This window comes from Rhododendron vialii, chromosome 11a (assembly GCF_030253575.1).
Source record: "Rhododendron vialii isolate Sample 1 chromosome 11a, ASM3025357v1".
NCBI lineage: Eukaryota > Viridiplantae > Streptophyta > Magnoliopsida > Ericales > Ericaceae > Rhododendron > Rhododendron vialii.
The window spans coordinates 22,772,728-22,787,745 of NC_080567.1; the positions used below are offsets into that span (position 1 = coordinate 22,772,728).

The 15,018-nt window shown below is 37.0% G+C and overlaps 1 protein-coding gene and 1 long non-coding RNA gene across 2 annotated transcripts; one reads left to right on the forward strand and one right to left on the reverse strand.

Annotated features, from left to right (window-relative positions):
• The first annotated feature begins 7,494 nt into the window (after positions 1-7,494).
• On the forward strand, positions 7,495-13,705 carry LOC131307286 (IAA-amino acid hydrolase ILR1-like 6). The gene is made up of 5 exons (XM_058333708.1): positions 7,495-8,030; positions 10,589-10,714; positions 11,437-11,751; positions 12,721-12,849; positions 13,046-13,705. The coding sequence occupies exons 1-5, from the start codon at positions 7,560-7,562 to the stop codon at positions 13,412-13,414; spliced, it is 1,410 nt and encodes a 469-aa protein (XP_058189691.1). The 5' UTR covers positions 7,495-7,559; the 3' UTR covers positions 13,415-13,705.
• On the reverse strand, positions 13,625-14,769 carry LOC131307287 (uncharacterized). Its single transcript, XR_009194066.1, has 2 exons — positions 14,307-14,769; positions 13,625-13,867 (listed from the first exon to the last, which is right to left on the reverse strand). It is a non-coding gene; the product is annotated as an uncharacterized LOC131307287 (long non-coding RNA).
• Positions 14,770-15,018: the final 249 nt, after the last annotated feature.

Below are 15,018 nucleotides of genomic sequence, written 5' to 3' on the forward strand. Positions count from 1 at the left end.
ACTATGGGTGCACCCTATTTGGTTGGCTGTGCGTACTCGCCGCAGAAACCATGGGCAATTAGATTTAGGTGGACCACGTCCACGTGGCTGTACTGTACTTGCCATAATCCGACAAAATACTAGTACCATTTTCAGCTACAGTAGCAGTTACTAAATATAGTGGGCAGATGAGCCTGTGACAAGTGGCATCTCCTGATTGCCCAGACCTGATCTTTCAAGTTCAATACTTTTTCTCAGAAGACCTATACTATACTCCTACATTGGGCTTCGGATCCCCTATTCCAAGTCTCTGTGCCTAATCTCTGTGCCAATCGGAAAGTTTTCGACATGTGTCCACATTAACTCCACCTGTATTTTTTTCCGATCTTACTCTTATCAGTTCACTGGACTAACGATAAGTATACTATAAGACAAGAAAAATATGTATGAAAAATTCTAAAATCAACCCAATAGACTGTCAACAGTGAGTATGTGAATGTGTATTAAAAAATATAAAAAATACACAAAAATATGTATTTTCTTTGTTTTCTATTATGTTTATTGTCAGTCCAATGGGCTGACAATAGCAAGACCGAATACATATTTTTGTGTATTTTTTACATATTTTAATACACATTCACATACTTATTATTGTCAACCTATTGGATTGATTTTAAAATTTTCGATTTTTTTTTTTTGGCAAATTCTACAAAACCGCCTTGTGGGCAGTGAACCCACGCGCTTGTTTCTTTCTACTTTAAAGCCTGCGCACAGCTTTAGCAGGTCCCACTCCACTGATGCAAAAGTGAACATAATTGACGATACAAAATTACTCCAATTGAATACACGTACTTTTTCCTCTTTTTTTCCTTCACTTTATGAATAAAATATTTTTCTTTTCGATCTTGCTATTGTTAACATATTAGACTGATGATAAACACATTATAAGACAAAAAAAATACATATTTTTATGTAATTATATACCTTTTAATACACATTTACACACTTACTATTATCAGCTCATTGAGCTGATTTTAGAATTTTCTTTTTCTTTTTATTAGCCTTTTTTTCCACTTTAACTACAGGCAACTTTCTCCCCTTCTTTTTTCCACTTCCCTTCAGATCATCTTTTCCACTTTTTTTCACAAACTCCAAACCACACTATGTGAACTCCAAAAGATGCAGGAGTATTTTTTTCTAGGAAAATTCTAAAATCAGCTTAATGGACTGATGATAGTAGGTGTGTGAATGTGTATTAAAGGATTTAAAAAGTGCACAAAAATACGTGTTTTTCTTGTCTTTTAGTGTGTTTATCGTCAGCCCAGTGGGCTGACAATAGCAAGACCGTTGTTTCTAATTGATTTTGACACTTCACTTTGTACTAATCAGATTCTAATAGTTGTCTTTTAATCTTCAAAATACATGATACTTTAGAAACTAACAAGGGGATTCTGGCTCTATTTTTTTGATAAGAATTCTGGCATAAGACACATTTTTAAATTGACAGCTAAACACCCAAATATAAAAATACAAATACAAAATGCAAAAATCAAGTTCCCAAACACTCTCAAATTATGGTATTTCATTTCAAAATTATGGTCCACCAACAAAATATACATTAGTGAACACCAAGGGGTTGACTTGTGACATAGGAGTTTGGTCTTATGTTTGAAACCTCACCAATTGCTATCGACTCCTTTGGAGCCAACCCATACATAGTTTTGCTCTGACTTTCATTGGACTCTCAACAAATAGGCAGTGGAATTGACCTTCATAATTAGTCAAAGTGTGCATAAACTGACCCGCACTTGAATTATCAATATATATATATATATATATATCAGTGCATTTGGATTTTTTCATACCAATTTTAAGATTTTAATTAATTTTTAAATTGATGCGAAGAAATTCAAAATGGAAATATACAGAATAGATTTTTTATTTAATTTTTTTTGAAGTGAACAACAATTTTAGGACGATGACATGGCATCATTTGGTTGGCAAGAAATTTGTTTTACAAAATTTAGAGGTGAAACAAGTAGATGGGAGGCGTTTGCGAGGAAAAAATAAAGGTTAGAGCTTAAGGTCAAAATGGGCATTTTGATGAAGATACAATACTAAACAAAATTGAAAGACAGTGGTTTTGTTTGGTTGTGAGTTTAGTTTAGTTTAGTTTTGGTAGTGGGTGGAGAGAGAAGTAGAGTAATGATTGAAGATAAGAGTAATAATTGGAGAGAGATGAGAAAGTAATAATCAGAAAAATAAGGTAATGATTGGAGAAAGAAATAGGGTAATGATTGAAAATAAAACTAAAACTAAACTCAAATGTTAACCGAACAAAGCCAGTACAACTTTACTCGTGGATGTTTTTTGTTGTAACAACTGTCAATCCAATTTTTCCGTACAATGCCCATTAGGTAGCATGTAGCAGGACCCTTTTTTTTTCCGATCAAAATGATAAGCACCTTGTTTGGTTTATATCTCATTTTTCTTTTTACACGTTTTTCAATATATTTTTCTCTTTGTCTCTTTCCACTCATTACCACTCATTATATCAAAAATAACTTTCAAAAATACTTACCAAATAAGGTGAAGATCTTGATTACTTCCTTTGTTCCTAAATGAGAGTCCCTCTTAAGAATTTTAACTTTTTTATGAGATATGTAATTATTATACCTATTTTGCACTATTACCCTTATATTCTAATTATTTTGCACCATTTGTATTCACATATGAGGAACACTTTTAGAATTTTTTTTCAAATTTTTACTTCTATTTTTGGAAAGGGATAATCATTTTGAAACATTCCAAAATATAATAAGCGACTCTCAATTAGAAACGAAATGGAGTATAAAAGAAGCAAAGCCAAAAACATCAAATAGGGCATCTGTCCCTCTTAAGGGAGGACAGAAGCCGCGACGGAGGGATAAATTTCCCAAATACAAGAATGATTCCCTCTCACAGCACTCTGGACCAAGCTGTAACGACCCGAATTTTTGACCCAATTTTTTTTTAATACAAATTTATATTGTTAAATTTCTAATTCAATAATTAATTAGATTGAATAATTAAAATATATTATTATGTGTACAATTAATATTATTTGCACTATTGTATAAGATATGTATTTAAACTTTAAATATACAGGGAATCAGTGATTCATATTCATCTTTTATCTTTCCCATCTAAACCCTAAGTAGAACTCTATTCAAACTAACTCTCCACTTCTCTATCATCCTATACATACACGCGTCCAGATACATTCTCACCCTGCACATACATGCATTCACATACATTAGAATTGAAAACCCCCCAAATGTGGCACTTGTCCCATATCCTTTTTTCATTATCAGTATCACTCTCCTTCCTCATTCCACCACTTCTACGCTTATCCTATCACCTTCTCACTACCTTATTCTCTCTCATTATACATACCCACATAAATTCAAAAATTGAACACCAGTATATTATTTTACTCCCAATTCTATTGTTGAATCTAGAGAGAGAGAGAGAGAAAGAGAGTTGTGGCCATAGGTGTGTGCACACCGTGAGTTTCGTGGGCACACCGCTGCTGCGGTCCTGTCGGAGTACCGCCGGACACTGCCTCAAGATTTCAGAACCACCACGGCGATTTACGAACACCGTATAACACTTATTCAAACTTAGAATCGCGTTTGAGGTAGTTTTCCGGAAACCCGAAATCTTAATCTGCATTTTAATGGAGTTAGGACTTAGATTTAAAGTTTATTGAAGATGATAACCTGCTGTTAAATTGTTAATTTATTTTTAGTCCTATTTATATTAAATTCAGTCCGGTTGTGCTGGAATGATTAGTGTTATACCCTGTGAAAATTTATGATTGTTTAACAAGTGTTTGATTGTGAAATTATTATTGATGATGCATTATTAATTTGTATTTGAGTGGACGTTTACATGTTTAATAAATTATTGGGGTAAATAAATGTTTATGAAATATTCACAAGAATATTTTACTAGTAAAAAATTTATTTAGATTGTAAACAAGAAATATTTTAGATTATATATTAGTTAATCTTTAACTCTAATAAATTTTAACTAGCATAGCCTCTCATAATTTTGTTGTTATAAAAATCTCATATTAATATTTAATATAGATAGTAAATACTAAATTTAGCAATAAGTATTTTTCAATAAAAAATTAGTTTGTAAAATCTATAAATAATATGAGAGTTAAAGAAAATGTTTAAATAGTAGAAATGTTTTATAAAATTTCTAAATGAGAGAAATAGACTTAATTTTAAGTGTAGTAATTAATTATTTGACTGAATATTATTTTGTTACTCGCATGATTAATTCTATGACAGGATTAATTTTATCGCATGGTTATGTGTTATTAGTACTTTTAGTTGAAATGTTGAACCGTTCGATATTTTGTTGTGAATGTGGATTAAACAAATAGGTTCTCGGGGTGGTTACGAGTAGTGAATCATGTAGACGATGATAAGTAAATGAAAAATGATAAAGTGTTGAAAGTGTGAGTACTGTGTGGATTGTGAATTGAGTCATGGCGATGGCAAGGATAACCTATGGGGCCCTGTGTTGAAATGGGTTACCTGAGGGGCCCGGTGTTGTGACACTAACGTATGATACGTCATGAAAAGTTTCTCTTCGAGGAAGAGAATGGATCCCATGAGACTGTTATAGTTAGTGAGACGCTAACGTATGATACATCATGGAAAGTTTCTCTTCGAGGAAGAGAATGGGTCCTATGAGACGGTTATAGTTAGTGAGACGTTAATGTATGATACGTCATGGAAAGTTTCTCTTTGAGGAAGAGAATGGGTCCCATGAGACGGTTATAGTTAGCGTGGGGTAGTGGATGTCCGACCCTAATGTACGATACGTCATGGGATGACTCGATCCTCCTGTTATGATTTTAAGTGAGAACATACTCGGTACATAACTTAGATGCGCTCACCTAGAACCCTGGTGCAAGATAAGCAAGAGGAAGAGTGGACCCATGAGACGATTATAGTTAGCGGATGTGGGAGGAAAGGATCTCGCGGAGAGAATCCTTAGATTACATGTAAGATGATGGATGGTAAAGAAAAAAACGATGTGTTATTATTTTGTATCTTCGGTGTATTATGAATTATTATATTGTTGATCTGCATATTGTGGTATTGGGTTTTAGGATTTCCACTTAGTGAATTATCACTCAGAATACGTCTGGAGTTGCTTTTGTTAAATAAATGTACATAAATTTTTGTATTATTTTGAAATTGTAATTTTTGTATAAGGATAAATAAGGGCCTAATAGTTTATAAAATTCAGTGTATTTTAGGGTTAATGCTTTCGAAATCCCATGAGAAATCGGAGCGTTACACAAGCAATGAGCAACATTAACACCACGAAGAACAAACTCCACCAAGGACTTTGTAAAAACAGACCTAACACAAATTGATATTTGCCTAAACTCCGGCTAATCTGTAAGTTTGAAATTTTGTTATTAAAAAATAAGTACTTAAATGGATTTCTGGAACGGGGCCGGCCGTATTCCTGATTCTCAAATAAGTACTTAAAAAATAAGGATTTATTTTCAAACTTAAAAATAATAGGCTTATGAAAATAAATTTTTAATTTTTTTTACAGTATTTGATAAATTTTATCGAAATTTATCAGACAATATCCATATTACATATGTTTTGATTTTACTAAGCCTATTATTTTTAAATTTAAAAATTATAAATAAATATTTATTTTTTAAGGGAGAAAGCGGAACACACTTATCCACAAAACTTTTACTTGAGCAATGCCATTAAAAAAAAAAGGCAAAAAAGCACCAAATATTACTACAATCGCACTCCATTAGTGTTCATAATTTGGGACTGATCGAGTGGGACTGGGGTTGGAGGTGGAGTTAATGTGGACACGTGTCAAAAAAATTCCCATTGGCATAGAGAGTGGGTAATATATCAGAAATGATATTGGTACCGACCTCCTCGGTACCGAAATCGTAGGGACGGCCACTCCGGGCCGTCTCCGGCCATCGGACGGCCAATTTGAGTGGTTCAAAAATTCTAAAAAAAAAAACGAGGGGGCCTTAAGCAAAAATCAACGGCATCCAAGGTGTGTAAAGTGCTTGATCTGAGCACCCTTTTTTCGTATATATATGTATATTCGCGGGAATATACATATATACACGAAAAAAGGGTGCTCGGATCAAGTACTTTACACACCTCGGATGCCATTGATTTCCGCATTGAGCCCCCTTGTTTTTTTTTTTTTAAATTTTTGGACGGCTCGGATCGGCCGTCTGATGGCCGAAGATGGCCCACCGGCGGCCGTCGGTATGAAATCTCTCCCCCCCTTTCGGTACATATAGCACTACCTGCAAAGAATTGGAAATAGGAGATCCGAACCCACTATATTGGGTCTCTCTGGAGTCTATAGTAGGCGAACGTGGGGGACCCCGCCTCCTGTGATTCGATGCCACAATCCACTGGGCCCCACTACTTACTACTTTGCAGTTTACACGCTAACAAATTACCCCACGTGACAACATCTCTCCCTTCCACCCTCGCTCCCCCTGTAGGGCGTGTTCGTTTGGATTTCGGAGAAGGTTTTCAGAGTAATACCGGAGAATGATGGAGAAAATTTATTGAAAATCATACTTAAGAATTTTGAGACCTCAAAATTAATAAGGCCTAATTTTTATGTCTCCAATAAGATGTCAAATTTTTGATATTTGTGCTATTTTTCATTACTGATATCTTTCAATCTGTAATGTTTTAAATGAATTTGATTTTTTTTATAATAGAACTATTTAATTAAGAACTACTCAACAAGACCTATCTTGCATATTTTTAGAGATTTATATTGAAAGATATAATAAGAAATTAAAATTGGCTCAAATATCAAAAATCAGGACACAAAGAGTATATGTTACGAGGAAATTACTACTACTAGTTAAGAAAGAGAAATTAAAACTAAGAAGAAATTTGTTTGTTAGTTAGAATAAAAGAATAAGAATGGGTGAATAAAGAAAAAAATTGTAAGAATTTACTTAGTAGCTTATGATGTAATTAATTCTTGTAATGAGGATTCGAAAATGATTTTGAGAGGTTTTAGGGACATGGCGATAATTTTGCCCATCTAGATAAGTTAATGACATGAATGATGTGGGTTTCGCTCAAATTCAACCCTGATTGCTTATTTGCCGATAAACAATCAAAAAGTGAACTAAACACCTGATAATAGTGACTAGAATCAGCTTAAACAAACTGACTTAAACTAAATTTGGCTTGAGGCCAATATTATTTATTTTTGAAGGGGTTTTGTCAAAAAAAAATTGATCAATCATTTGTCACTGTAAGATAATTTTGAAAAGTTCACAAATAAATTAACCAAAATTGATATATAAAAGTTCAGATAAGACAACAATACTGAAAATAAAAAAATTATCATGAAAAAATTTAAAGAAGAACAAACAAAATAACAATTAGAATACAAATGTAGACCAATATTTATTAACGTCTTCTCCCTCGTCTCTCTCCTCATTCTCGCTCTGCCTCTCTCTCTCTCTCTCTCTCTCTCTAAAAATGACTCCATACAATCCACTCCTCTTATCTTTAATCGCAATCACTACAATCATTCTGACCAAAGCTTCTTCTGACCACTACTTGTCCTACTTGGAACCGAGCTGTGCTGCTACCGCCATAACCAACCCCAACAACCAAACCGCTCCGCGGCGGCTACCGGCGGCGCTACAACCGCCGCCGCAGGTATCAGACTGTGCCGTTCGGAGCGAGGCATGCTCGGCGGAGGTCCTGAGGTTCGCGAGGCGGCCGGAGAATCTCCGGTGGCTGGAGGGAATCCGGAGGAGAGTCCACGAGAATCCGGAGCTCGCTTTCGAGGAGTTCGAGACGAGTCGGCTCGTCCGCGGCGAACTGGACGAAATGGAAGTTAATTACCGGTTCCCGCTGGCCAAGACTGGAATCCGGGCCGATATCGGCACCGGAGGCCCGCCTTTCGTGGCGATCAGAGCCGACATGGACGCCCTCCCGATACAGGTCATCCGATATTGCATGGGCTTCATATTTTTAGTAGAAACGGTTTCATATTTCTTTGAGATGGGTCACTTTTTTGCATGGGATTTTTTTTAACGAAAAGGCAGAAAGATTATTGGGCTGCTTATCTATTGAAGATTTTTTTACTTCAACTAGTTTTTGCGTAATTTTTTTTTCCGAATATATTGATTCGTTTGATAAAAGTAATCTAAAAAGTATAAAATTGTGTTTTAAACTTAAATTTTTTTAAGTAAAGACAAAACTTAAGCCAAAACAGACTGATTTTTAAATTATTTTTGTATGAATTTAAAAAAAATTAATTTTTAATTTTTAAATTCCTCTGTTAACACGAATCAGTAATTTTAAAAAATAAAATTGGACACAATACTACATAAAATGAAATTTTTGAATAAATTTTATAAAATAATCCTCGATGATGTCAAAATAGTATTGCTAGTAGTAAAAGAATTGATAATGCTCCGTCAACTCCTAGATGGGCTCCCACATCGGGAGTTTGGATTTATATGTGTGTTTAAAGAGTTCACTTTATCTCTCCCTAATTAGCAATTGAGTTTGGTATGTGAAATTACTCTCTTGTCCTCCCTAAAAAAAAACTAAGTTATGTCCACCCGCTGTAGAGGGATTTAACCTCTGGTGTAGGCCTTTTAGGCTCGCTGTCGTTGTGTTGCGTTTCGCGACGAGGGTCTTGGTCTGCGTTAGTTGGGTTGGCTCCCATATCGGAAGTTTGAGTTTGTATGTGTATGTTTAAAGGGTTCACTCTACCTCCTCTAGTCAAGAATTGCCGAGTTTATTAGGTGAAATTCTTGTTCCCTAAAAAACCTCAAAAAATCAACTCCTAAACTAGATGATGTCATACGAGTGTCATCTTTTATCTCATGCTTTTTACTTTTCAGGGTGAGGTAGTACGATCTTCTTTTACAAAACTGATACTGACACAGATTTTTTAAACAGACAGCGCGTATAGATAGACTTTAGGCTTGTTTTGGGTCCCGCAAAGATGATCGGAACCGCTCATTTTGTTCAAAACATCTTGTTTAAGGTCACCGTAACAAATCAGCTCATTTGGATATCGGTAAAGGGGTTTACGAAACACTCAACTTTGCTTCATAAAACAGGCTATTTTCTGAAGTAAAGTTCGGTATTTCGTAAACCCCTTTACCGATATCCAAATGAGCTGATTTTTGATGGTGCCCTTAAACAAGATGTTTTGAACAAAATAAGCGGCTCCGATCATTTTTGTGGGACCTAAAACAGATCCAAAGTTCATCTATACGCCCTGTCTGTTTGCAAAAATCTGTGCGTATAGCATTGTTCTTTTACGATCGGAACAGATGAGTCGCAATAGTTATTGTCATTCGGTCTTTTTCGTTACGATCTTGTTAGAACCTCGGAACACAGGGTTATTGTCTTTAGGTCTTTTTCATTGTCCTTGGTTTATGTATCTATAAGTTTTTGATTTAATCCCGTTGGGACAATAAATCTGACTGTAAAAACTTGAACCGAATCTTTACAATTAAGAGAAAACCAATAAAAAAGCCTGCGCCAGAAAATTTTTAGATCAGGTGCCTAATATTCCTCTGTACATATGTTTTGGCGCAATTTGAGCCACAAGTTGCTATAAATCTCGAAGACACAGTCTCCGACTCTCCGGGTTCCAAATAAGCCAAAGCATAGCTTCATACAAATTTTGATATGGAGACCTTGATGACCCTACAAATAAAAGAGAGGCTAAACACGGAATCGGGAATCCTATAGTGTAAGGGTGTAAGGGTGCATTATATATAGGGATGTAGTGTCGCTATTCGAGCTGTCCTTTTCGACAATTAATGATCCAGATTTCATCTCGGCTCTTGTAGATGCGAGCTGTTCATTTTCAAGATGAAATTTATAGAAACCATTAATTGCCGAGATGGATGGCTCTAATAGTGCACTACACCCCTTGCACTACATGAATCCCCTTGCCTAAACACGCCATGTGCTATGAAATTTTGTTGATACAGTTGTAAATGGTTGTTTTAGGGAACTATAATAGTGTAACTGCGTTTGTTGTTTTTTGTTTTGGCTTTAATTGAGACCCCATAAGTGGGCGGCAGGATATTAACTAGTCGAAGTGTGCGTAAACTGACCCATACACTTGAGTTATATAATAATAATTAAAAGCTGCCTCTGTTGTTGAGAGAGGTTAAGACAACACTATCCAAATTCTAAAGGAGGTTAATAATTCGTTTAAAACCTTTGCATACAAAACCTATCCAAAAGGAGTGATAAAGAAATTATGAGTCATTATAGTTGTCATTTTCCTGCTGTTCCAAAAAAAATTAAAAAAATTAGTTGACATTTTCCTAAAAATCCCACGTCATGTTGTATAAAGCCAGTAAACATAATTTTATAACCTGTATTCTTAAAACTAGTAGTAAAATTAACTGTCACGCCAACTGAATTGTTTCATGCACATTTCTTTCGCATACAAATCCGATATAGATACCCATCGACGTACAATTATATTGACGATTTTAGGTTATTATATCCGGTGGTTGCAGGAAGCGGTTGAATGGGAGCACAAGAGCAAAGTTGCCGGGAAGATGCACGCTTGCGGCCACGATGCGCACGTGGCCATGCTGTTGGGGGCGGCCAAGATTTTGAAGAGTCGCGAACATCACTTGAAGGTTTTGGTTCCTAATCCGTATCCGAAATGTGTTTCTCATAATCTGCAGCATGTATTTATATAGAGTCTGTGGAGTATATGTTTAATTAGCCTTTGGAATTGGATTTTTATAACTCAAAATTACAATGATGAATTGGTTAGTATTCAACTTAGGTTGAGCCTATAGCTAGAATCAATACCCTTTTGGTGCTCATCACAAATTCAGTTTCTTGGCCCATTCAAATTCTGAAAAATTATAGTCCTAGTTTAGCTCCTTTAACTCTTATAAAATCAAACCGCGGTAACCAGCAAGAGATTTTCCTCCCTTAGTCGATTTTCGTTTTTACCAATCATTGAGCGTTAGCGTATAACGTACCTGGGTCCTCCTAGTCATGAATTCCGCGGCCGCCCCTATTTCCGGCTTTGCTTGTTTGCCCATATGAGCAAGATCGCACTACCAAGATGGACGATTTCTGCATCGATCGTCTTATATGTCCAATGAGAATGTCGTCCACATTGGATGTGGGATCGAAAATTACTACTTGCTCCCGGAGCACCGGCAACTCGACAAAGGGCCTTTTTCCCACGTTGGTGACAGTATTATTAGAACTTTCTGTCAAATAATTCTGATGATTCTCGAAAGTATACACACTCAATCTCTTGTTTACGTATTTTTCAGCACACTCTTATCCCAGTTGAGTTTTATCAATTCCTCTAACAATGGTAGCACTATTTCTATCACAGGGAACAGTGATTCTGCTCTTTCAGCCGGCAGAGGAAGCCGGAAACGGCGCGAAACGGATGATCGGAGATGGGGCGCTGGAAGATGTTGATGCCATATTTGCGATACACGTGTCCCATGAGCATCCGACCGGAACAATTGGGTCGAGGCCCGGCCCTTTGCTGGCGGGGTGCGGTTTTTTCAGAGCCATAATCAGGGGAAAACAGGGCAGCGAGAGAAATCCTCACCGCTCTGCTGACCCTGTGCTGGCCGCCTCTGCCGCAGTGATCAGCCTTCAGGGGATCGTGTCTCGTGAGGCAAATCCTCTTGATTCTCAGGTGTGTGAATTTTCATTTGAAGCAAGAGAGATGTACAAGCTTAGGACTACGAACTACCTGAGTCATGCAGAGTATAGATCATTCAAGCCTGGTTTGAAAAACTTGACGAGTTCCATGATATGAGCAGCAAGACTTTGTTTAAGTTACGAACCGATCTCTAACGAGTTTTAGCCGAACTAGTTTAGTTTAGAAATTTATGTTGTCAGAGAACCTATAAGCTTATCAATCCCTAACGAGTTTTAGCCGAACTAGAGTAGTTTAGAAAATTATGTTGTCAGAGAACCTATAAGCTTATCAATCCGATTCCTAGTCGAGCTCAGAAAGTTCATGATCTTCAAAACATGATCAAGCTTCGCCTGTCTACATAATAAGCCGATATCGAGTCACTTGATCGATTCCTTTTACAACCCTATATGGGTAAGCTAGGGTTATGCATGCACACTTACCAAAAAAAAGAAAGAAAGGGTTATGCATGCAGTTATGATTTGTTGATTTTTTGCTCAAATCCACAACCACCAACATCCAACTACCTCCATTATTGTGAGCTCCTGACTACCATCTACCTTTTTTTAATGGAAGGAGGACTTAGAAGGCTTTTTGGGGCCTCTAAATAGCCATGCAATCTCAGCATTTGAGAGTGGAGAGGAAAAAGAAGATGAGAGCGTAAAGGGAGAAGCGAGGGCGCCTCCTTCTGAAGGGAGCCAAGCTTCTCCAGCGAGGCTCCGGCAAGAGAGGGAGAGAGGGTGGTGTGAGGTGAGAGCAGGAGAGAATGTGAGAGATATATACAGTGAGGTTGAGCGGTCAAACGGTTGGTTTGGAACTCCCGTGTAAAATCCTGTATCTCTCTTGTAGTGAAAAACTATTCGATCCCCACGTAAAAATCTCTCTTAGTCTTTGTTTTGTGTGTGGTTGGTCTTGGGAGCAACACAATCGTAGTAAATTAACCACTTTCGTTACTTTTGCTACCAGGTTGTATCGGTAACTTCCTTCAACGGTGGTGAGAACATTGATGGGATTCCAGAAACAGTCATCCTTGGAGGGACTTTCAGGGCTTTCTCCAATGCAAGCATTAGCCAACTTCTCAAGAGAATAGAGCAGGTTTGTCCTAAAAATCATCACCAATGCATCGACCCGAGCATTCATTAATCGAAACGTTGGTGCGGCTACTCAAAAAGGAGCAATAATTTATTAATCTAAATGTTGGCACGACTACCCAAAAAAGATCAACAAATTAGGGACAGAAGGAGTATTTTTCAGAATTTGATGTCAAAAAACATGTTGACACTCTTAACAGGTAATTGTGGACCAAGCCAGAGTTTTCAGATGCTCGGCAACGGTCGACTTCTTCGAGAATGAATACACAATCTACCCTCCCACGGTGAACGACGAGCGGATGTACGAGCACGTGAGGAAGGTGGCAGTGGACCTAGTGGGCGCGGAGAACTTCAGGGTGGTTCCGCCGATGATGGGCGCCGAGGACTTCTCCTTCTACTCGGAGGTTGTTCCGGCAGCCTTCTTCTACGTGGGAATAAGGAACAAAACGCTGGGTTCGACGCACTCGGGGCATTCCCCTCACTTCATGATCGATGAAGATGCTCTGCCTGTTGGTGCTGCAGCTCATGCTGCCATTGCTGAAAGATATCTCGACGAACACCAACGATGAGATTGATGACGAACCAACAAACTATTGGAAAATTTATACCCAAAGTCAAGGGGAATGTACATAAGGAAAATAGCATCACCGAATAGGAACTAGCAAAGGCTGCAGAGATTGTGACCTGTTGTCGAGCCGAGTAATAGATTGTTGGAGCTAGCTTGATTGTTTACGATTTGGGAAATATGAAACGGTCTCGAAACCCAATAGTTCGGTATCATCATAAACTAAAGAGCTTAAGATATATGACGAGACAATCGCAAACATGCCCTTAACAAGTTGGGTCTTTTCGACGCTGAATGCCCTTGTTTATCTAACAACCTTATTAGTATCTCTCAAATAGAAAGGGGGGAAGTGATCAATGGTCGATTTCTCGTAAGAACTAAATTAGAGTTTACAGTGCAGGGAATGTGGCAGATGATCTCCTTTTCATTAGTGTTGATATATATATAGACAGTCCGCCTTCCGTAAGGACCACCTCATTTTAATAAAATGCGGACCTCCTTTTCCCGATTGAATTTCGATGATCCGAGCTGCTTAATGTGTTCAGAACATGATTTTAAGGGTACTCGCTAAAAATCAGCAAAAAAAATAACCGGGAAGAGCTTCATCCGAGCAGTTTTTATTTGTTTTTTATCGAACGGTTCAAACAAAAACTGCTCAAATGAAGCCCTTCCCGGTCATTTTTTTTGCCGATTTCTTGATGGTATTCTTAAAATCACGTTCTGAACACATTGAGCAGCTCGGATCATCGAAATTCGATCGGAAAATGGGAGAAATGAGGAGGTCCGCATTTTAACTAAAATAAGGACTCCCTCATTTGAGACTGACTCTGTGTGTGTATATATATATATATATATATATATATATATATTTATTTATTTATGTGTGTGTGTGCCACTAACAAAATCCATTTTTAGGAATTGTAGTTTCATATGGTTCACACTTGATGCTTTTGTATTACAGAACTGTATCAGTAAGGTTTGCAAATACATTATTTTTTGGTTTCTTTATACTTAGTTTTGCTAGTGAAGTATTTTTTTGATACATCGACGAAAAGAACTGCGGTGCTACCCCACTGCAGCGTTCATCCGTCTCAGCAATCAATGGTCTGGATTTTAAAAGAACTCTTCTAGAACTCTTTTCTCCTGAAAGAGTCTTTTAAAATCCCAATTTTTGGATGGTAAGATTGAGAACGGTGGAGTGGTGAAACAGATTAGTGGGGTAGATTTTCTGTGGGAGGAATGGTGCCTTCAAAACCCTCAAGCTTTTGCTTTGGAAGATTGTACCTTTTGATATACTTGATGTATTCTTTTTCATTTTTTTGTTTCTCTGAGCCTTGTACTATGGGTTGTAATTAACTATGGGATGTAATAACTCTTGGGAAATGATAATGGCACTCCAAAAATTAATGCAGGCACTCCAAAAAATAAAGGAAAGTGACTTAAGAATTACACTGATTTTAGAGTGCCTGCATCAATTTTTGGAGTGCCAATATTATTTCCCTAACTCTTTTATCTATGAAATTCTTCTTTATTGTCAAAAAAACTCTCAAGCTGTGAGGACATATTTTGCTTTCTCCACAACTTTTGGCTCGTTTGAAACTTAAGAAA